Here is a 24,472-nt window from a genome sequence, read left to right on the forward strand (position 1 = left end):
GCTAACCACTAGGGATGTGGGAGTTGGGGGGGTTTTTTCACTTTCTTTTTATTTTATTTTTTATCGAACTTATAAAGAGAGAGAGAGGGACACACTGTGTGTGTGTGTGTGTGTGTGTGTGTGTGAGAGAGAGAGAGAGAGAGAGAGAGAGAGAGAGAGAGAGAGAGGATTTTTTTGGGTTTTTTTGAGTTTTTTATTATCTTGTTTTCTTTTTTTCCTTTTTTTCTTAGAGAGAGATTTAAAAAATAAATAAACAAAATAAAATAAAAGGACTAGAAAAAATCCCCAGGTCCACCATCCCAAGCTCGCCACTTGGCATGGGGGAGTTTGGAGTTTTCTTCCTTTTTTTCCTTTTCTTGTTTTCTTTTTTAAAGGTTTTTTTATTTTCTTGTTTTTTTTTTGTTTTTTTCTATTTTCAAATGAGAGAGAGCGAGAGAAGATTTTTTTTATAACTATCTCCCCTTTTTCCTCTTTATATTTTCAAACTTAGAGAGAGAGAGAGAGAGAGAGAGAGAGAGAGAGAGAGAGAGAGAGAGAGTGTTTAAAGAAAACAAGAAAATAAAAGTTAAAAATTAAAAAGAAAACCCCAGCTTTTGGTTTTTTTTTTCAAATTTTTATTATATTTTCACACTTTAGAGACGCGCGCGCGCGCACACACACACACACACATGATTTTTTTAGAAAACAAGAAAAAAAACTGCAAAAAAAACCACTCCCCCATCCCAAGTGCGAGCTCACCCCCACTAAGGATGGGGTTTTTTTTAGATAAGAAAATAAAATTGGAAAAAAAAAACCTCATCTTCCCCATCCTAAGTGGAGAGCCATCATTGCCCACCACCGGAGGAGTTTACCGCGACGATTCAGCAGTTCAACTTTCAGCTCTTAGCTCGCTTAGGATGTTACTATTTTTATTCTTTCTTTCAAATTTGTTATGATGAGACATCATCATAACAAATCATCATCATCATCAGTTGTACCGTGTTTTGGTCTCATGGGCTATTTCGGCCTTTAGGAGGCATTAATACCTCTCTCTCTCTCTCTCTCTCTCTCTCTCTCTCTCTCTCTCTCTAAGTTTGAGAGAGGAAAGATACACTGAGAGAGAGAGAGAGAGAGAGAGAGAGAGGGAGGGTGAGAGGGAAGGAAGGAGAGAGAGAACGAGAGGAAGGGAGAGAGAGAAGGAGCGAGAGGTAGGGGGAGAGAGAAAGAAGATTTGAAAAAAACAAAACAAACGAAAAATAAATAAAGAAACTATAAAAAGAAACCCCAAATCCACCATCCCAAGTAGCAAGCTCTCCACTTGATGAGGCAATTGGGATTTTCTTTCTTTTTTAAAATTTTTGTCATATATTTAAACCGAGAGAGAGAGAGAGAGAGAGAGAGAGAGAGAGAGAAGATTTTTTTAAGATAAGAAGAAAATAAACCCCACCTTTCCCCATCCCAAGTACCGAGCTTGACACTTGGGATGGGGGAGGTGGGGTGAGGGAGAGAGAGATAGGGAGAGAGGAAGGGTGAGGGAGTACTCTCTCTTACTTTCTCCCTCTCTCTCCCTCTCTCCGTATCTCTCTCTCTCTCCCTCCCTCAGTCTCTGAGAGAGAGAGAAAGAGAGAGACTGAGGGAGGGGGAAAGAGAGAGAGAGAGAGAGAGGGAGGGTGAGGGAGAGATGCAAAGAGAGAAAGGGTGAGGGAGTACTCTCCCTCTCTTCACTAGCTTTGTTAAGGCCTTCACAGCTGCAACTAGTTTCGAGTCACGACCTTTTTTTTTTTTTAAAGACTTAAATTACTGTTTCAATCTGATCTCTTGCGGGTTTGGTAGATTGTGCAGCCTAATACTATAAAGAAATGTTCAACGAGAGGTCAGCTTGGGCCATGCTCACCTACCTACTAACCTTCATATTGTGCTTTTCTCATGTCTAAAGTTGTATTCACAATTTAAAAGTATTCATCAAAGTCTGTGAATTTTTTATGAGCCAATACATCTTAAGACTAGAAATATTATACTGCTCTTGTTGTAGCCAGAAGCATAAGTAGAAGTAATGGCTGATGCTGGGGTTGGTATGCTGAGCCCTGGGATGCTTGATGCTTATGTACTGATATTCAACCTTAGATTTACACCATCTTACAAACGCCTACACCATGTAACCAAAAATACACCGTAAAATTAAAGAGAAAAGATTATCAAAGATATCAAAGTCTACTGCTGATTTGTTCCTCAGATTTGAAACACAGTTTAATCAATTTAAAAAAGAAGTGTTGAACTCGGTTGTGCTTGCCATCGGACATAATTGCCCCTTTTTAACTCACTAAAATCCGAGGTACATGTACAAAGAATTTCAAAAGCTAGCTCTCTCTCCCTCACTCTATATCTTGTATATCCTCCATTAAGTACCGTAGAATAAAACCTTGTATAACGTGGGGGTGGGGCCACTCTGTGCAGCTATCCATGCTCAATTAGCAGTTCGATATGTTTCCAAGCAAATGGCTAGAAAAATGAACCCAAGCACCTGATCGCAAGCCACCATCAAAACCAGGAATTTGATGCAGGATGGGGCTTAAGCTTTTCATGCTGGAAAAAGCCTTCTAGAGCAAGCATCAATCAGTGCACTTGCAGTCTAAGAACGGTCAGAGTACATGGCCATGGACATGCAAAGCATGACCATCTATAGCTACACTTGCACGTGCCTTCTTGGATTTCTGTTGCTATGTTGCTGCAAACTAATGAGTTGAGCATACATGCCTCCTGCTTTACTGATGAGATGATTATGACTACCATGTTCTACAACTTGCCCACCTTGCAAGACTGCTATAGAGTCTGCTCCACGAATTGTTGAAAGCCGATGAGCCACAACCACGGTTGTCCGACCTTTCATCAACCGGTCAAGAGCATCCTGCACTATCTTCTCAGACTCAGCATCTAAGGCACTCGTGGCTTCATCAAGCAATAAAATTGCGGGATTCTTCAGAACTGCTCGAGCGATTGCCACTCGTTGCTTTTGGCCCCCTGAGAGTTGCAAGCCCCTTTCTCCAACATCAGTCTTATATCCCTGAGGAAGACCGCTGATGAAATTGTGAGCATTTGCGGACTTAGCTGCTTCTATGATCTCTGTTTCTGTTGCATCATCAGCTCCATACTTGATATTCTCATAGATGCTTGTGGCAAAAAGGGCAGGCTCCTGCTGTACAAGAGCAATGTGCTGTCTCAAAGACCTTAGGTTAAGCTTTCTGATATCCTTTCCATCCACAAAAACTACCCCCGATTGAGGATCATAGAACCTTGCAATAAGGGCAATCACTGAGCTCTTTCCAGAGCCACTAGGCCCAACAACAGCAAGGCTGCGGCCAGCATGGACACGAAGGCTCAGGTCCTGGAAAACATGTGCATCTGGTCTTGCCGGATAGCTGAACACAATATGGCGTAACTCGATGGCTCCTTTTACGTCTGTGATCACTTCGGAATCTGGATCATCAGGTTCAATTTCAGATTTCCGATCCATAATAGCAAACACTGACCCGAGAGCCTGTGAGCCCTTGACAATGTCAGGGGCCATGGCCAATGTTTCGGCAACTCCAAAAGCGGTTAGAATAAGCACCATGAATGCCTTCATTACATTGCCAAAGTTTGTTTCTTCTTTTTTCACTAGTGTAGATGCGTACCAAAGTGCCAAGCCATAGGAGCCATACATGCAACACTGTGAGACACCATACCCTATTCCTGTAAGTTGCCCCCGAAGCCAAAGCTTTTTCTTCGGGACATCCAGTTCACGTGTAAACAAATCCAGCACTTTCTCTTCTGCACAAAATGCAGCAACAGTGCGAATATTACCGACAGCCTCTCCTGCAACCATGCTGGCACGGCCGTAGGCTTTTCCCAGGTTTCCTCCAAAGCCTTTCAGAAACAATTGCTGTAACCACAAGGTAGCCAATCTTAAGACAGAAAGTTCACCTACACATTCGATTAACTTTAAGAGAATGAAAGACAAAGAGTAGATGGAGATCGGTTGGTTTCTCATGAAATACCTCACCAACTGAAGCTCCTATGAGGAGTGGAAAAGTTGAAAGAATCACCAATGTCACTCGCCACTCCAAGGCAAAAGCAATAGCAAAGGCTGTAACTGTTAATGCCATATTCTGTGTGATAGTGGACATGCGGTCAGCTACGGCAGCTCTCACTAAAGTGGCATCAGTAGCTAGCTGTGATGCTAAGAGGCTGCTGTTATTTTCATCCAGGTCAAACCATCCTACTTCATTCTGCAAAATGGCTGCAAGTAGAATGCAAGGTTAATTACCAAGGCTTTCAGCATCAAGATCAGAAAGCTATAAGTGAGAAAACTGACCTGAAAACATTTTCTCCCGCACTCGTACTGTCAAACGCTCTCCTGTCAGTGTGAAGAAGTAATGCTGCAGTACATAGATGAGAACCGTCGCCACAGTTGCACCAGCAAATATAAAGGCAACCTTTCGAACTTCATGTTTCAAGTACGCTATATCAGGACTATAAAAAGAGACCAAAATCTGACTTATGGCCAATGCAAACAAAGGAGTCTCCACCCCTGCCATGATAGCTCCTAATGTTCCCAAAGCAGCATAGGGCCACTCAGGAAGATTCAATTTGAGCAGTCTCCACATTGAAGGAGCAGGGAGGGAGCTTTTCAAATAGCGATCTTCTAAATCAACTGGTGGATATAGATCTGATTCACCAGGAAAAGAGTGCATGCTTGCGGTTCGAAAACTCATATTTTTTGAATGAGACAAAGAAGAAGTATAGGAGTTCCTGCAAAAGCGCCAAAAACGACAGACGTCAGACTGCTGCATGAGAATTCATAGCTCAAGTGTCTTGCCTATGTTTAAAATCCAAATTTACCTGGAGTGCCTAGCTGAAGATGGTCCCTCTATACTTGATCTGTTCATGGCTGACTCCTGCAGTTTAACGAGTGTAAAGTACTCCCCTCGCTCACCCTTAGAGATGAGTTGGTCGTGTGCCCCAAGCTCCACAACCTTACCAAGCTTCACCACCGCGATCATATCCGCATTACAAATTGTTGACAGACGGTGTGCAACAACAACAGTCGTCCTACCAACCATAAGATGATCCAAGGCCTCCTGTACCAAACGCTCTGAGGCTGCATCTAAAGCACTAGTGGCTTCATCAAGCAAAAGGATAGAAGGATTTTTTAGCATAGCCCTTGCTATGGCGATGCGCTGCTTTTGTCCTCCAGACAATTGCACACCTCTCTCACCAACCTACATTGAGCATAAATAAAGAAAAATAAAATATGTCATAAAAAGAGAAACATTTAAGGCTACATCTACAATTCTCTAACAAAGGTCACACTAACCTGAGTATCATATCCACTTGGAAGCTGCTCTATGAAAGAGTGTGCATTAGCAGCTTTTGCAGCCATGTGAACAGCATTCATGTCAGCACCTTCTTTACCATAAAGAATGTTTTCCATAATGCTCGTTGCAAATAATGCAGGTTCTTGATTCACTAGCCCAATCTGGGCCCTCAGCCACTTTAGCTGTAAAGTCTTTATGTCATATCCATCTATCATTACCTTCCCTACATACACAAGATAGTTTCCCTTACTGGCCAGTATCATCAAATTTGATATTGAAAATGCATTGCAACCTTACCCAGTCCGGTCACAAAATAGAATACAAATCACTACATACTCAAAATTCTTCTCAGGGACACTGACCAGATGTAGGGTCATAGAAGCGTTCAATAAGTGAGATCACCGTGCTTTTTCCAGAGCCACTGCCTCCAACAAGAGCTACAGTTTTTCCTGCTGGAATCTTCAGGCTGAAATTCTGAAAGATAACAACGTTTTGCCTTGAAGGGTAACTGAACGTGACATCACACAGCTCTATATGTCCCTCAACTCGAGAAAGCATCTGCCCTTGACTCATATTGACATTGATTGCAGGCTTCCTCTTTATCATTTCCAGTATGTTGTAGCCAGCAGCCTTACCTTTACCAAAGGCAGTTAAATTTGGAGCTGCCTGCCCAAGAGAGCTGAAAAGAGCAGCAGGAACAGTTAAAGTATGAAGACGATTGGCACAAAGAAGGTCCAAAATGCAATCTGATTCAAATCCAAACTTACATGCCACTGATGATCACATTAAGGATTGTGGTGAAAGCCTGGCCTCCATTTGTCACCTTGTGGATAACCAAGACGCTGGCATACCAGAGCAGTAATGCCCAAGCCCCAAAAAGCAGCCCGTAAGTACAACCTACACCCAATCCCTTCGCCATTCCGCCTCTCTTTCCAAGCCTATACGATGTTTGTAATGCTGCTCTGTACGTGCCAATTATTTTCTCCTCCCCAACAAAAGAATAAACAGTTCGAATCTGGGCAATCGCCTGAGAATAAAAGAAAAAGAAAAACAGCTTAGCAGAAATAAAGTACACTTTCTTCTGAAGACAAAGAAACAAGGCAGAAATTCACCGAAGAGCACTAGCTTGGCCATATGAAATACATTTCAGCTTGGGCAGTTGTTGATCCTCTCCCAAAAATAAACAAGGCTGCAGCCATTACAGCTAGCAGGTTGGATGCAGTTTCCCCATTTTCAGAGCAAAATTAGGTCTGATTGCTGGACCTACAGATTTAACTCCTCTTCCGAAAGATTAAAAAGGTAACATTCATTCTTTTGTATCACTTTCCTCCCTACTCCAGCAGTTCAGCATTCTGCACGCCCAGGATGGCAAGTACATCCAGCTGTCCGCCGAGGTAGAGCAAGCAGCTAGCTGCTTCAGATTTGATTGCATATTTAGGGAAATAGCAGCAGCCGGTTTACTACAGTAAGCAAAGCAAAACAGAGGAAGAAAAGAAGGGGCGAGCAGCAGCCATTGGTCATGGGACCCAAAGAGTGCATCCTTGTACTCTTATTGAAACGTACGCTGATCCATGTGCTATGTGCTTCTGTTTTCCGAAATTCTGGTATTCACTCATTCATACCACCTTAAAACTCTTCCTGTGACAAGAGCTAACCAGTGTATCATGGCACTTTAATAACCTAGGACTTGGTGTTTGCACTCATTATTCTTGCGCATGGACAATCAATCACCAAAACTTTCGCACTTCCTCAGCAGACCAGCAGACCATCCAAAGCACCCGTGCTTGAATCAGCAGCCTGATGAACCTACAAAATCCCATGCATAATATTCCACTTGAACTCAAGATACCAATGATTCCATGAAGGTAATCATCACCAAGATCAAAGGAGATCAAATTGGTCATAAAATCACAAAGTTAAGGACATTACATTGGCAATATGAGTCACATAGACACGAGAAGATCCTACCAAACAGCCACACATGTGCTCATGTGGGTGCAATTATAAGACACGAATGAAAATATGAATGTGACTTACCACCAAAAGCACATTCCTATCTGCATGTCTTTCTATCCAACAATCAAATAGAAATAAAACTAGAAGCTTTAAAAACCAGTCTTCCAAAGAGGAAAGGTCAACAAAGAAGGCATTGACCCTTAAACGCCAAAATGATCAAAGCAATGTCACTGCTACCACATTTGCAAAATCCAGACAGCCCTACACGTAAAATAGAGCAAATAAACGTAGCAATACTTCACTGAAAGACTACAAGAGCAGATGAAAATTGGATTTCCTCTAGAGTACATATAGACAACAGCTTAAGCGCATATCATCTCACAAGCCCCAGCATGCGATGAGCCTTCTCAGCCCACCAACTGAAACTGGGCTCTGAACAAGTCGTGTTTGAGTAACGATAATACACAGGTATCTCTGCTCGCAAAATTTCTGACACTCGCCTATGATGTTTGTGATCATGTCAGTTGGAATTGGAATTAACTCGCAGGCGGATGTTAGAATTTGAATTATGGTGCGCAACTACTATTCTGAATGCTCTGAAGTCAAGTTGATTCAAATCAAGAAACTTGCACAGCAGAAAAGCCGTAACCGTGCCTACGTAACAGAACAAGCATGAAGAGGAAATAACTGGGCTACATTCTACTAGATGGACATCTCTAACAGAACAAGCATAAAGAGGAAACAAGTGGGCTACATTCTACTAGGTGAACAAGCATAAAGAGGAAACAACTGAGCTACATTCTGCTAGGTGGACATCTCTCCTGCATTGCTAATGGTAACGCTCAAACCACCTGAGTAAGACTTGTATGGCGACACGTTGAAGGTAGTTTGGGTTGTGAGCATTCAGAGACGTTGTAGAGGTTTCCCAAAAGATACTTTCAACAAATACCTCATTTGAGCAGACAGAATACTGGAAAGTTGAATAAGATATACCTCTTCAGCTATTCTTCCTGCCTCTGCATACGCCTTCTGACTTTTGCTTGTGAGGCCAATCATAACTGCAGCATATGTTCCCCCAGCTGCTGCCATAAGAGGAACAACCGCTAGTGTGACAAGTGTGAGTTGCCATACAGATGAGAAGCCTACAGCAAACCCTGCTATAAATCTGGCCATGTAGTGTAAATAGTGGCCCATCTGCAGTAAAGAGAAGTTCGATTGAGTAAAATTATAGTGTAGCGTGACGAAAACAGAGTAGTGAAATCTACAGACAGCGTATGTGGATCACTCTTAAGTGTTACCTTCAAATTCGGATGGGAGAACCAAAGAATCAATATGCATACCTTCTCACTAATTGCATCTTGCACAAGTGCCGTGTCACTTGATATGCTACTAACTATTTCTCCTGTGCTGGTGTCTATGTCAAAATATCCAACATCTTGATTGAGCATTGCCTGTAGGTACTGGGTTCTCATGCGACCCGACTGCCTCTCACCAGTCTGCATCCAACAAGAGACCTCTGCCAAATTTCAATAGTCAATCTCCTTCATCGTAGCATTTATAAGAAGTAAACATCAAAGGTCCTTTTCTATGATATGGGGGATGATGGAAATAATCAAGAAAAATATTGGAAAGCTGCCAACATTTTAGACGAGGGGCAAAGAGTATACCTAGCCAACCAGATCCCATCACAGCAAGCCCCAAGTAGAGGAAATTAAGGGCATACTGCAAGCATTGAAATGACAGGAATCAACCCTTCAGATCTAGAAAGCCGAATCAGAAATGTTCCAGAACAATGTATTTGCATTCACGGACAAAAAGGCTGTACAGCAAGAGAGCAAACTCATCGTGCCTCATTAGAATAACTTGTGTCATTGGCATCAACAGAACCGCAATTTGCAATGGCAAAGTTTGCACTGTTTAATAACGAAGGGCTTATATAATGGATCAATTCTACATACATTAGAAATTGAAAGCCTTGAGGAGGACAACGAATCGACCTAAATAAACGGATATTACTGTTAGTAAACACTAGTGGAAATATTACTGCTCAGACAGCAGAAAATGCCTTAGGTTCCGCTGAACAGCGTTTAATTACGTTTAAACCTCGGAGCAAGTGGAAACCAAAACGATGAAAATCAGGTAAGGGAGAACGCCTGGAGCAAGAAAAGGTTACTGGGAAAAAAGAAACCAAAACACTGTAAAAACTGCTCTAGGGTTTTAGCAGGATTCTTCGAAAAAGCACCCCAGAAATGGCCTACATTTTAGCACAGGCAGAAAAGGCTACGGCAGACCACTGCTGGAAGCCTAGGTTCAACTGGCCGAAAAGGCTATGGGAGAACAATGCAGAAAACCTAGGCCTATCTGAGAGAAAGGCTGACGCAGAATGATGCAGACAATAACTTGTAAGACAAAGATAGAGTACCTTGGCGACCTCCTTCGCCATGGCATTGGAGTCTGTGGCGTGAGCTCCAAAGGCATCAATGAGCCTTCCGAAGAAGATGAAGAAGACGGGGATGGCCGCACCATGGACGCAAGCGCCGAGGGTACCGAAGAACATCAGCACATAGTCCCTACTGTCTGCAAAGGAGAAAAGCTTGTAGAGAGGGACGCTTGGACGGGACTCTGATGAGGCCTCCTCGCTATCGTCTGGTCTCTTGAAGCCTCCGCCTTCAAACTCTGACATCTCAAGGTCCTTTGCTTCTGGCTTGTTCAGCATCTCTTCTTCCTGTGCAAACCCTGCTACATCTGAGACTGCCCCGGCCTTGTATTTCAGGCTCTTCCCTCCTATCCAGCGACCGCTCTGAGGCTTCTCTGGGGTGCCATCGCTGTACAGGTCCAGCGACAGCTTCTCGGATCCGCTCATCGCCACCGAAACAAAAAATAAACAAATCGAAGCAGAAAAAGAGAGAAGGTAACGAGTTCGAGGCCTATGGAATGAACGCACTCCAAGAATAGTGCTGGGGCTTGGTGAACTTCCAAAGTGTGCTGGCTCAAGAATTCCAGACCGTTTGTCAGTGGGCTTTGCTCCGACACCAATGCAGCATTACAGCATTGTTACCTGCTCCTCCTGCTGCTCGTTGGAGTGCGGAGAAATGCTGGACTCCATAGGCAGTGGCCCCGTGCTGCTGCTACTACTGGATAGAAGGAGCGTGTTTAGCTTATGTAGAAAACAACTCTTTACTAGCAAAAAAATAGTACCATATCTAGGGTTTCTTTCTGCCAGTAGCTTTCAGCTAAAGCTTGCCTTTAGCTGAACGAAGAAACAAAGCCGTCCCGAACCTGCAAAAGCAGAAGGACCAATATTGGACCATCAAGCTACTTAAATAGTCCATTCAAAGCTCCTTTCCCGCCATTTCTCTGCTGCAATAGCTGAGGCGAAACACATTCCATGCAACCTGCGTTTCTCTGTCCGCTCTTTGCATGCCCTGACTTCAGAACCCAGGGTCCCCCGGCTAACTTCTTCACAGTCGCACTCTTTGAAGGATGCAACGGGAAGCAAATGAGGAGAGCAAACTGCAGAGCTAGGGCACAGCCAAAAGCTTTTTTTCTGAGCTCGCTCGCAAGGAACTGCAGAGAGCTAGGCCAACTGCAATGAAGATCGGCTATGGCGAGAACGAGAAAGTCTGTGCGGAGAGGCAGTCTACGGCAGGAGAGATCGCGATAAAGAAGATAACAAAGGGTCGTGAGCTGACGGAGCAGTGCCACGGAGGCTGATGCGCCTGGAGGTTTTTCCCCACCTCGGTGCCATGGTGGCTATCACGCCAGCTGTAGTGGAAAAGGCATGGTGTGTATAAATGTTTGAGCAGACACGTCAGACGGATGCACCAACTCCTCACATGTAAATTGAACGTGAAGCCACGTCAAGCTTCAAGTTCAGGCTGCATGTGGCAAATAGGGCTGGGCCTGTCGGCACATGTTCCCCGTCAACAGCTACATTCACTAGACTGGCGGCCAGACATTTAATGCCGTCTTGCCTACCACCTTTACCAAGTCTCGTGGTTTTATGAGTGCTAAAAAAATATGGTATTAAAGTGTATTTTTAGAGGCTCAAATTAACCTCGGATTTTCCCGTTATTATGGATTTTAGCTATAAAATTCCCATATTGTGTGCAATATATTATCTAATTATTCTCCTAGTTTCAAAGAATGAATTTTCATACATTTTAGTTTATGAAATTACCATTTTGCATGCAATATATCACCTCCCCAAAAAAAAAAGCCGATGGTTGATTATAACTTTTCCTTATTTTTGAATTATTAAAAAGGTTTATACCTCGCCCTTATATTAAGGAATGTATTTTTAACATTTTAGCTATAAAATTGGCACTTAGTATTCAATATTATAATAAGAACCCGTTGATTTATGACTTTTCTTTACTTTGATTGGTTGCCAAAATTGGTTCCTATATAATTCATAATTATTTTAAACATGATTTTCATAAAAAGGGCATGGAACCATTCTCTCTTTGGGCAAAGTTGTAGTGAGGGAGCGAGACAAAGTTCACCCCACTACAGATGCCCCACCTTTTGAAACCCTTGGTGGTTGAGATCGTGAGTTGGGAATGCCCTCAGTTGTGGTTGGCCATAGCAAGCAGACAGCCCCATCACCACCATTATAGTAATCAGGGCATGTCTCTTTTGTAGCGCCATTAGGGGCATGCCAAACTAGCACCACCTCTTAATAAATGGGCCCATTTTGGAAGCTTCTTCACCCACATAACCAAGTTCTAGTTCCTCTTCATTCGAATAAGGAACATGGTAAAGACCTAGCTCGAGGGACTTCTTCCAACACCCAAGTGCTCCATAAGGGGAAGCACCTTATGTCTCCTCAATCACTGCTACCTGCAAGCATGCACCCTCAGAGCTAGGTTGTTATGGAAATGAGAATTGTGGAATTATTTGATATTTTATGTGATATTTATGGTACGCTCATTTGCCACATGGTCGTGACTGGCTACGCGCGAGAGCGTGGAGTAGTGGTCGCATCGTGTTGGGCAGATAAGCGAGATTTAATGTGTCTTGTGTTTTTGGTGAGCAAATCAGTGCACAGAGTAGCATGGGTGCGATGGATTTGGCCGATGCGTGGCCGTCATATTTTGATGTACGACGATGGTCGCCCGCCCATAGTTTCATTTAATTAAATTGCAACAATTTTAATGTAATTAGCCAAGCTTGGGGACCAAGTTACTTTTTGATATTAATGGCCCAAAATGGAATGTATCAACCTATATTTGTGAGCACTTGCTTTTTGGCTAATACATAAATACATGCATGAGGAAGCGTGCTCACTCATGCATGGGGGGAGATTGAACCCACTCTCTTTGTCGTGCAGAGTTTGCTATATTTATCTTCTTCTTATTTATTTGAAAAGCTTGAAGCTATGGTTATGGAAGATTTTTAACAGCATAGGTAGGCACATGAGTAGTGCCAATGAAAACCACACAGCCCAACCCCATAGGGCATGAAACTCCAAACCCAAAGATAGAAAGTTATGCACAACCATTCTCTTCTACGTTCTAGTGCCATGTGAATATGTAGAAGTATTACGGATGGCATTTGGGAAAGGGGTAACATCTCGAGGCCCATATTTGGGCAAAAACCAAGCCAATACACATCTCAAGGATGATGACCAAATTTCTAGAATTGGAGATCCCATTAGTACCTAGAGAAGCTTGATCAAGTTTTTGTTTGTTGTCGTAGAGCTTCAAGAAGCAACTTCCCGTGTGGGTACACTAGCCTTTCGCATCCTCTCCAACCATGGCTTTGGGAGGAAGGTAGAGCTTCAATCACCTTGATGGGAAGTTGCCCACACTACGGATTAATCCTGCAAGAGGTGGAAGGAGGGAAGCTTATGCAAGACGTCGAAGGAGGGAAGCTTATGTAAGAGGTCGAAGGAGGAGGAGGGAAGCTTATGCAAGAGAGAGATCCTACAATCAAACCTATCTACGCATGCATCCATCAAGCTATATATGTAAAGATTAAATAAAATAGGAGAGTAGGGAGAAAAGGAAAGAGAGCTCACAAAAATTATATTACAAAGGAATGAATGTGCATTGCTCAATGTCAAAATTCGCTTATATACAAACGCTAGTGTTTACACTTGGTTGAACAAAACTAACAAATGGTCCACGGCTACTATTTTTAGCCTTAAGCACAAGTATATACACAAAGTTTGTGACTCGCCTATTTGTCATTAGGCACAAAGTAAGGCCGCTACATAAAGTCTAGTGCTGTTTTACAATGGATAGGCTTCTATTACCTATAGGTAAGATGGTGAACTGCCTTCTTACTGTGGGTGGAACCATGTTAATAACTGATAGAGTGACAGTATTCCTTGCCCATGGCCAGTGTTAAGTAGCTATTGGGCAAGGTCTTCTCCACCTCAATAAAGTGTGGCATGATGGATCTTGTAAGGCCAACATGTTGAAGAGATCTGATAACTGCGACAAGCAGTTTCCTTGTAATGTTTAGGTCTTTGGAATAGTGTGCCTTGCACAAACTCATTACGGCATAAATTTTTGACTTCTTTAAGAGAAAGTGAGATACCCTCTAGTGTGTCATCATCTTTAGGCGAATTGAGATAGACCTTAATGCCCAAATCTCTGACATTCATCCTTGAGGAGGATTCATTGAGGCTTGGACCAATCAATGCCTTATACTTCTATCATCATCAGTGGGATTGGAGAAGATTGGACATCACTATGGGGCTAGAGGAGCTTCGACATCATTAGGGTCCTCAATATTTTCATTGTTCACAAATCAAAACAGAACATTTAGATAATAAATCAATGATCGTATTATTCAGAAGAATATGGAGATAAATAATGCTAGTAGTATATATTAATGATCCTATTATGGTAGTAAACAATGCTAGTAGTATAAATCAATGATCCTATTATGGTAGTATGATTGCATGCATTCAAATATAAACAGAAGCAAAGATAAACACAAAGATATACATGATGCATTATAGATGTGTCGAATTAATTGTAAGATTTACAAACTGTATTTTGCGAGTTACAAAATTAACATCGTTAATGTCATAAAAGAGTACAACTCTATTCATCATGTGGATGAAGTCGTAAAGTTATAGTAATATGAATGCATGTGTTGTGGGCAGCACCATAAATTAACATGAGATACATCACATGCCTGTTTTTAGGATCTGGGTTTAGACTCCATGTACAATCTTTAATTATTCTCCTAACACTCTGGCTTGTCATTGGATATGTCTTTTTATTATTCGTTGATGTACTCATAGCTTGGCCCACTAATGCAACATTCACATAATCTAACTTTGTTGAAAAGTGTATCATGATGTTCTTGACATGCAATTCATTGTGCAACAGCTCGTTGTTATATACATACTTAATAGTTTCTATCAACCCATTGATGATGTTAAAGATATTTATTTTGAAGGAAGTGAGATTATCGACTTCATTTGGAATGTCCTGAAAATCTTTTGGTGTCAACTTTGAGCAATCTACATTCATCAATCTGCATTCATCAAAGTACAGCCACCTATCCAAGTGGCCACCATTCTAGTACTTGTAAATGACCAATGTCGAATTAGACTAAGAGGATTCACAACACCACCCTAAAATCTTTTGGTGTCAACTTTGAGCAATCTGCATTCATCAAAGTACAACCACCTATCCAAGTGGCCACCATTCTAGTACTTGTAAATGACCAATGTCGAATTAGACTAAGAGGATTCACAACACCACCCTAAAATAAGTGAAGCCGAGTAGTCTCTTTGCAACTACATGCATCTCTTTGGTCATGAAACCATCACTTCTATAACTGTGTATTTTGCAGCATCAATGTCATTTATGAAGGTTCATTGAGCAACTTTGACCTTGGAAACTTGGGTAAATGCTCCCAAACCTAACATTATTGCTCTACCAAAATTGGTGACATCTTTGTGCCCCAAGATTCGGGCTTCATGCATCAACAAGGTGTTTGAGGAGATGCTAAAACTTGCACATGGGAGGAGATCACACATGAGACTATATAGCCTACAACTACTTAATCAAGCAACATAGCCTACACTTAATCATGGCGCAGATGGCACAAGATATATCCCAAGAGTCTCGTTTTGCATAAAGTTCATAGATCTGATTGATCCATGCTTGGGCCACCTATCATAGAAGGCTTTGTATGCCTGATCGTTGAATTCATTTAACAAAGTTTACATTGAGTCTTTCTTGGGAAGGTTAAAAGCAAGCCTTAGATTTACCTTGGGCATGCTAACTAAGTACATCACAATGCTTTCTTAAATATGGCATCGCTCAAGCTTTATTAAGTCTCTTTTCTTTTCTCCCTAGCATGTGCCATGGCTTAACAAATCCACAATGCCTTAGATTTACCTTGGGCATGCTAACTAAGTACATCACAATGCTTTCTTAAATATGGCATCGCTCAAGCTTTATTAAGTCTCTTTTCTTTTCTCCCTAACATGTGCCATGGCTTAACAAATCCACAATAATATATCAAAATACTAAAACAATAATTATTACAAAAGAGTAAATTTATAATACGAGTTTAAATAATCTCTAAATAATCAATTTTTTGAAATCATCACACGATGTATATGACAATGTAATTTTAAAAAAACTTGATCTATACAAAATGCTATGCTCTAATACACATAATATGTTTGAACGGATCAATTTTTTAAGAAGAGCGATGGGAGTAGAGGGTTCACATTGTCCCACAACGAGATAGAGTATGCACACATTACCCAAACAAGTATACCTGATAGCCTATAGTGTTCACAACACCCTATAATGGAGTGAAGTGTGCACAGTAGGCTAAAGGATCGAGCATATGGGATTAGCCCTTGAGATAGAATGAGGGTGGATATCGTTGTTCTTATCAAGTTTGGGTGAACAACATCTCTTTCCACTTCATTCATACTCGTGCTTTAGTTTCACTCATGCTTGCACTCAAACTCGTACTAGCATCGACACTCATGCTTGTTGTGTTGAGATTCTCATTAAAAGATGCATAGCATAATTATATTTAATCACAAATCTGAATAGTTTGGTTTAGTTATCATCCCCTCATTGGTAGAAAGGGACTATTTTACAGGTGTCTTGCCCGAGTATTTGATGCTCAAAATGTTTCCTTACACATGTCCCTTTTGCATGTGCAAGCAAAGCCTAATGATGCATTTAAAACGTGGGTTTATTTGCAATGCTAAATTCACTAGTGCAATAAGGTCAAAGGGACCTCACATATGAAGTTACACGTATGTGAGTGAGTGAGTGAGTGAGTGTGTGTGTGTGTGTGTGTGTGTGTGTGTGTGTGTGAGTGAGTGAGTGAGTGAGTGAGTGTGTGTGTGTGTGTGTGTGTGAAATTCCACAAAAAAAAGTGTGTGTGTGTGTGTGTGTGTGATGATCAAAAGTAGAGAGATCAAAGGTTATTTTATTGGTGATTGGAAAAGGTGATTAAGAATCTAGAAAAAGGTAGATTCCATGTCACATGTAATTGAGAGATTTTGGCATGTCAATTAAGGGGAGCTTTGTTGTTGAGATGCAAGCTATATGTAGAGAGGACAAGAGTATGTATACAGACGTGAGAGCAAGTGGAAGCCAACTCTCTCTCTCTCTCTCTCTCTCTCTCTCTCTCTCTCTCTCTCTCTCTCATCAATGCAACCAATATCCTATCATGTATTTCTTAGTGATTTTATTTCTGTTGATATATGGCCTATAATGTGTTTCGATCAGATTGTAGAGTAGAGTTATATGCATGTAGGATTGCACAAAGCAAGGAGCTTTTGAAAAAATCTTCTTTAGAAATTCAAAAATAAATTTCAACACTCTCTTCTTAATTTTCTCAAATTCTAATTCATTGAATCTTCACAAAATTGCAGAAATCAGTCAATTTAAACAAATTATAATGATAAGAGAATAGAATGTGGATCTCTCAAACTCAAGATTTCAAAAATGGATTGTTCTGAAAGGAGCTAGTCACATGTTTGGAGAAAATGGGTTGTTTCGAAAGGATCTAGTCACTATATGTTTGGAGGAAATGGGTTGTTTCGGAAGGAGCTAGTCAATAGATGTTTGGAGAAAATGTTTTGAAAGGAGCTCACTAGATGTTTGGAGAAAATGCTTCGAAAGTAGCTAGACACTAGATGTGTGGAGAAAATGTTTTGAGAGAAGCTACTCACTAGATGTTTGGAAAAAAGGTTTTGAAAGGAGCTAGTCACTAGATGTTTTGAAAGGAGCTAGTCACTAGGTTTTTGGACAAATGTTTTGAAAGCAGCTAGTAACTAGATGTTTGGACAAGATGTTTTAAAAGGAGCTAGTCACTAGATGTTTGGACAAGATGTTTTAAAAGGAGCTAGTCACTAGATATTTGGAGAAAATTTTAGTCTTTTTTTAAAATAATTGTAGTAATGAGTGGAAGGAAAGAGACAAAAGGGGTTGTTGGGGGTTACAGTTGAGTTAAACTTTGAAAAGCTGATTATTACATCAGCCTTGTCCCACTAGCTCTTGAATTTGATGTGTTATGTGTGTGTGTGCGTGCATGCGTGCGTGCGTGTATAAAAACCTTTGTAAATGATGATGATTGAAAGGTGGCTTATTCTATCGGGTAGCTAAGGTAGCCTAAATAGAAGGAAAGATACAATATATAACGTTTTTTATACAAAGAAGCTTAACTTCAAGATCTAGATAAATAGAAAATACAAGGCTTCATTTATTAATCCAATTCTAGGATTAACAAGAGCTACCACCATTATCTTACATCAAGGAGTCATGGTAGATACACCAAAGGGTCATACATTCAAGATATAAAGCAATAGTGTCCAAAGCTACAACTTGGACAGATGCCTATAATGGTGTGACAGAGTATTTATAGCGATTCCCGCTTCAAGAGCGTGTGGTGGCAAGTTAGGATGAAGTCCTATGTGATGTACTTCATGGATATATTATGAGAGTAGTCATTGTAATAGCATTAGGCCTCTTATGAGCCTAAAGTGCTCGGCCGACCACCACAGTTTAAGTGAGTGTGAACACTTATGGCCATGTATATAAGTGAATTTCTCTCATAATACAACATACTCTCCCATTGTGCAATTGAGTCTTGCTCTTGCTAATCCTCTTGCTAATCCTCTTGCTAACCTCTCTCCGTAATGCATGCTAGTGAGTGTGTGAGAGTGAAGTGAGGTGAGAGGAGGGACGAGGACCCGTAGTGCAACGCGGCGGTGTGATAACGCTCACGGGAGACGTAGTGGAACTGCTTCTCAAGGAGTTGTAGAGCTTGGAGACCTCAAGGGTTACGAGCTCGGCCATTGGAAAGATCCTCACGACAGTTGCGGTTCACCATGTAATCTCTTTTTGGATGTGTTTTAAGGAGGGTTAGGGTGAGCCATAACATGCCATAACATTTTTGGCGCCACTGCCAAAACAAGGAGCCATCTCTTGGCTTTTTCTATCGTTTTGCCTCTAATCTACACATAACCCATTGCCCATTATCTTGATTAATGGTTTCCCATGAAAAAGATGTGGATTTGATGGTGATTTGTGTGAGATTTGTTGTAGCATAGCTCTCTTTTTTGTTTTTGAAAAGAATGCTTTTTGCTTAATTTTTAGATTAATTTGTTGTTTTTGTTGTTGTTTTGGTGGTTTTTCATGTTCTTAGGGCTTGCACATAGTTTGTATTAGGCTTAGTTTGCATCCATTGCATCAAACAATGTAATAAAATGCAATTTTTAGTGAATGTTAGCTCTCTTTAGTTTAAACATAGATCTAAGATCATTAATTCTAGTTTAATTGTGTGTTTTTGTTGAAATTGTTTTGATTAGAGTGTTAGCAAGCATTAGGAGTAGCTTAATCTTTCAAAAAAATTCTTAAAACCATCAAAAAATCCTTGAATTTGACTAAATTCTCTTAATGGATTGTTTTTTGTCATTAAGGGTGATTAATCTTGTTCAAGAGACTAAAAATTTAGAAAATGTGTTAATTGGGGTCTAAATTGATCATATGAGTAGTCGAAATTAGGGTTTTTGGGTGATGCATCAAAACACCTAATCACATCACTTTTTTGATCAATTAGAGAAATTTGACTCTCTTTGCTTAATTTTGCCTTAAAAGAGGAGACTATAATTAAGAGTCTAATTAATCTCCTAATTTAGATTAATTTACACAATTGTTGATGCATAAATATTAGTTTTTCCTTGCTCTATCCAATGATGTGCTTAAGTGTGTGAATTAATTAGGGATTAATGGTTGATTAGGATTCATGAGTTGTCAATTTGTCCATTTTGGGTGTCATTTATGAAGGGTGTAAGGTGTGTCATTAAAAGGTTGACTTTTTTGATTCCCACTTACCTTTTTGGAAAAATGCCCATACCCTTTTCATTTTAAATTCAAAAATATTTCCCCCTAAAAAAGAAAATTCATATTTCCCACTAGACAAAAAAAAAACATGAAAAGCCAGGCCGTGAAAAGGTCCGGCATGAAAGTGCAGGACGTGAATAGCTAGCACGCGAATGGCTTGACACATGAATGGCTTGGAACGTGAACGGCTTACACATGAACTGCTTGGGACGTGAACGGCTTGGCACGTGAACGGCTTGTCAAGTGAACGACTTGGACGTGAACGGCTTTGGGACGTGAACGGCTTGGGCATGAAAGTGCAAGATGTGAATGGCTGGGACATGAACGGCTAGGGCATGAACGGCTTGGCACGTGAATGACTGGGACGTGAACGGCTTGGCACGTGAATGGCTGGGGCGTGAATGGCTTTGGGCGTGAGCGGCTTAGCCTGAAAAGGTCCGACCGTGAAAAGGTCTGCCAAAAAAATAAAAAAATGTGATTGCTCATTAAGGAGCATTTAGGCACTTTGACATGGCCCACGATAGAGGGAGTGCCGGGGATCACACAAGGACTAAACCCAATGGCTGTCATCTTCGAGCCATTGAGATCTATGCCACAAATTCACCACCCCATGCCATTGGACATGCCTATAATAACAAGCGTGTCATCGGGTTTTACACCCCCCCTGTCACTTCGATTCCACCGGGCTTTGGTCCCTTGCCTAACATTCTTGCAAATCCTATAAGTACCAACCCTTTCCTGGACACCCACACCTTGGACATACTGACTAGTCTAGGAAGGGGAGTGGCCCAAGGACTCACTGAGTCTCTTCCAACAAGAGCACTCACTGAGTCTCTTCCAACAAGAGGACTCACATACGGCCTCAATGATTCATATAGAAATACGACCGTACAAAATACCAACTGCCCTACTAAGGTACATGCGTTGAACTTATGCTTAGAGGGAAAACCTAGTCGATGGTTCATCACATTGATGCTGGCGATTAAAACCAACTTCAAAACTTTTAAATCAGCCTTTATACATGGCTTTTCCAGACAAGGTGATCGGTGGAGTGTAACAACATAACTCTATTCAATTGAGCATCAACCAAATGAATCCATTAGAGATTTTATCCTTAGGATAAAGCTCTTGGACTCAGGTTGTGAGTCATGGGAAAAATTAAACAATGTTCAATTGAGGAGATGTTTCATGATGGGCTTAAAGAATAACAGCTTACACAACTTGATCATTGTAACCAATCCGAAAACATTCGATCAATGTTGTAAAGAAGCAATACGTTTAGATGACAACATGCTAGAAGATGATCATGCTACGAGGTGTTCCTCATTTAAACCAAGTGAAGCAATGGCAAAAGAAAGATCGATCTTGGAATTGACATTCCTTGAAATTTATGCAGCCTTGCTTAAAACCTTACAGCAAACATCCCTAAGAGAGGATGAAAACCTTCAAAACCAGGCATCCTTAATGCCTCTAAAAGTGAGGAATGAAATGCCTTGTGTTGAATGCAATCACTACGACCATCCCAATCCTCGTTGTGCATATAAGACACCTGTTCTTCTATACTGTATATAAGACACCTGTTCTTCTATACTGCATATATTGTAAAACATTTGATCATGATACTAAAAAATGTCCCGCATCATCCATAATGGACTCAAAACCTCCATCTTCCGTGCACCAAACAGAAATAGTCCAAAGGGTAGAAACTACTCAGGAAGCAGTTAATCGAACACTTCAGTGTTTCTATTGTCGTGGACCTCACAAGGTGGCAAACTGCATAGTTTGGAATACTTCCATGCCCATATTCACTAACACCTTGCGACCAATGTCAAGATTTCCCAGGACGACTTGCTTCAATGCAACTTGGCATTGATCACATGTTCCAAGATTTCCCAGGACGACTTGCTTCAATGCAACTTGTCTCACAAAATATAACTCTTAATATCTTAAGTGTACAAAATGGGCAATTGTCCACGGTACCCTTGAATGTGCTTACATGCTTACAATCCATGGCACGAGAAACAGTTAAAAGGAAAGCACAAGACAATACCTCAACATGGGTAGAAGAACGTGCTCTAAAACAAAACCCAAAAGAGAAAACAAAACCTTCTAAACCCAAGAAAGACAAGGGACAAAAAACTATCGAAACCAAGGTCGAATTAAAAGACAGGGAAAAGGAGTCTATACTACAGGACATAAACCCAAAAGGGGACATAAACACGAAAGAGCCAAAAGCTATACAGGATGTAGAAGCATCCACATCAAAGACCACCATCAACACCCATATGTATGACACATGATACAAAAACCCAAAAGAAAATTCGATCTCGTCGCATGGGTAAACATAATGAAAAACTGACAAACCAAAGAAAGTCAAAAAATGAAACAAGTTCTAGTACATCCCTAAGTGAGGATGAAACAAGTTCTTACTCTTCGCTCCTCAGTGCACCACATAGACCAATCAAGAAACTATAACCCACCCAACCACCCCAAATAGATAATAATGATCACATGACATATGCGGAACGCAAAAAGCAAGCTCAAGAGAGCATGCTTAGCTTGGTTGAATGTCTTACAGGGTCACCGGTTGTGATCGAGCCTCATAAACAATCCTAAAAGAGCAACCAAGATTCAAAGCCTAGAAGAGTACCGCTTTCCCTTTCAAGAGAGGAAGACATACTCTCTACAGAAGAGTCATTTGAGACAGATTGTATGAACTGTAGGCTTGAGAAAGCACATGAGGAATTCGATAATTCCCTTACAAGATTAAAACAATCTCTCAAAACCTCATTCAGAGGAATGCTCTTCTCTCATGATAAAGCCAGCATCACACAACACTTGCACCTTTAATAGCTCAACCTGAGTTATACAAGGACATAACGAACTTTAGTCAAAAAATAGGATTGTGAGGATTCGCAAGTTTCCAAACATCCTTCATTAAGAATTGTCAGAGAGCCAAGTGTGCCAATGTGCGCATTGGGTACTCTTGAAAAAGCTGAGACCCAAATAGAGGATGAAAGTGAATGGGAATATGAAATAGACACAGGATCTGAAGCCGAAACAATAACCGAAACACCCATGGTTCCTTTGGAAGATTCTATCATGGCATGGTTGGATTTCCCTACATGCAATGATGTTTATCGCAAATGCGCATTGAGTAGCCCTCGAGCTAGTCATAACATCGTGATGAGACAATAGACACTTGGGTGTCATTGGGACAACCTAAACTCATCCCTACAAGCAACAGTCTTGCAAGAGAAGCCAATAGACAAAACATTGAAGTTCCAGGTCCTTTTAGATATACTACTCAAACAATCGATGGCGATATGGAATTTATATTCCATGTTACCCTAGAATCCCTTGAGTATGATGTGGTCTTTGGTGGACATTGGATAAGTGAATCGTTGTATTCACTAGATGAATCCATGCAGACAGTCACCTTGAACACTCCTGCAGGCAATGTACAATTACTATTATAGGAGGAAAAAACCTTGCAAGAGCTGGAACTTCCAACATATCTTACTGAAAAGATCCCTAGGATTTTGGTTGGATTGGAAATCGCAAAAAAACGCCACATCTCAAGCACAACTTTATCCAACACGGGAACACAATCTCATGACCCTCGAGCTATGGGATTTTTTAGGTCAACCAACACTCACGGCACATCCTGAAAGGATTACCTTTACACAAGACTTGAACATGCCATGTCTGGGGTACTTTGAACATACAATGTATATTGAAACTAACCCCCTCACTTGCAAGTTTTTTGTGGTTGAGTATGTGTTGGAAGCAGATTTAATCTTGGTGCGTAAATGGATTGTTGTAGCCCAAGCACCACTGTGCTTTGCTATAGCGATAGAGATGATCATCATGATGGTCAACGATAAAAAGTTGATAATATACTGCCAGGAAGAGGATCCAACTTTAATGGATATCTATGATGCTAAACGTAAAAGGATACAAGCCTCTTCCACAAAAGCCCCTCTACACATTGACCTACCATCTACATCAACCACCAACTCTGATAAAGCCTCTACTCCTTCAACCCCATTCTCACCTATGAAGTTCAATGCTGAAACCTCGCAATCAATCAACATCTATTCCCTGAAGAAGTTCCCACAGCCAAACCATCTATCTCTAACAAGGAACTCAAAGGAAAGACCCCAGAGCCTATACATCTTCATCGACAAACCTCACCAAAGGAGACAACCACATGCTCAAAGGCCTCGTCATCGACAGCCACTCCACAAGAGACTCTAACCTCATCTCATCATCAACAATGCCCATGAGTCTCAAACCCGCAGCCTCAGTGCCAAGGAGGGCCCCAAACTTACTTTCCACATCAACCCAAACAAAAACTCCACCACGACAACCACAATAAAGGTATCTTAATAGTATCAAAATGTGGGTGGAGAAGTAGCTACTTGTAGCTCAAGGCTACTATGAAGGTGCTAATCAAATTTGGGTGCCTCGACAGTCAAAACCTCTTCAACGCAACACTCAAAAGCCAAGGAAAAAGAAAAGTACTCCACAACACCGTCCACAAAAGCCTATGTAAGTTCCTCAAAGAACTCCACTAATGCAACAAGTGTGGGTACCAAAAACACTGCTGTAAGCACAAGGGTACTACCAAAGAAATACCAAATCTTGGGTCCCCAAGCACATAACAAAGTTCCTTAGCTTACTCAAAGAAGAAAGCCTCAACACCAAGCACATCGGCCACCAAGTTACAGTGTTCGTCAAAGATGGGTGCCTGTGCATGTAATTCAACAACAAGGATACTATGATGGTAATTCTATCATATGGTTACCAAAATCGAACAATGTGAAGAAA

General features: G+C 41.1%; 1 protein-coding gene across 1 annotated transcript; it reads right to left on the bottom strand.

Moving 5' to 3' along the window:
• Positions 1-2,135: 2,135 nt before the first annotated feature.
• LOC147625621 (ABC transporter B family member 19-like) lies at positions 2,136-10,924 on the bottom strand. Its single transcript, XM_086817137.1, has 11 exons — positions 9,712-10,924; positions 8,957-9,011; positions 8,630-8,805; positions 8,283-8,483; positions 6,101-6,360; positions 5,696-6,012; positions 5,333-5,556; positions 4,858-5,237; positions 4,331-4,767; positions 4,014-4,255; positions 2,136-3,898 (listed from the first exon to the last, which is right to left on the bottom strand). The coding sequence occupies exons 1-11, from the start codon at positions 10,150-10,152 to the stop codon at positions 2,663-2,665; spliced, it is 3,969 nt and encodes a 1,322-aa protein (XP_086673263.1). The 5' UTR covers positions 10,153-10,924; the 3' UTR covers positions 2,136-2,662.
• Positions 10,925-24,472: the final 13,548 nt, after the last annotated feature.

The sequence above is a fragment of the Cibotium barometz genome, chromosome 23, assembly GCF_041138505.1.
Source record: "Cibotium barometz isolate CiBa-2024 chromosome 23, ASM4113850v1, whole genome shotgun sequence".
Classification (NCBI taxonomy): Eukaryota; Viridiplantae; Streptophyta; class Polypodiopsida; order Cyatheales; family Cibotiaceae; genus Cibotium; species Cibotium barometz.

Coding starts and splice junctions, on each gene's coding strand:
- LOC147625621 (XM_086817137.1), bottom strand. CDS start 10,152: ATGAGCGGATCCGAGAAGCTGTCGCTGGACCTGTACAGCGATGGCACC. Junction 8,806..8,956: donor GATGGGATCTGGTTGGCTAG/GTATACTCTTTG, acceptor GAAATTTGGCAG/AGGTCTCTTGTTGGATGCAG. Junction 4,256..4,330: donor GCGGGAGAAAATGTTTTCAG/GTCAGTTTTCTC, acceptor TTCTACTTGCAG/CCATTTTGCAGAATGAAGTA.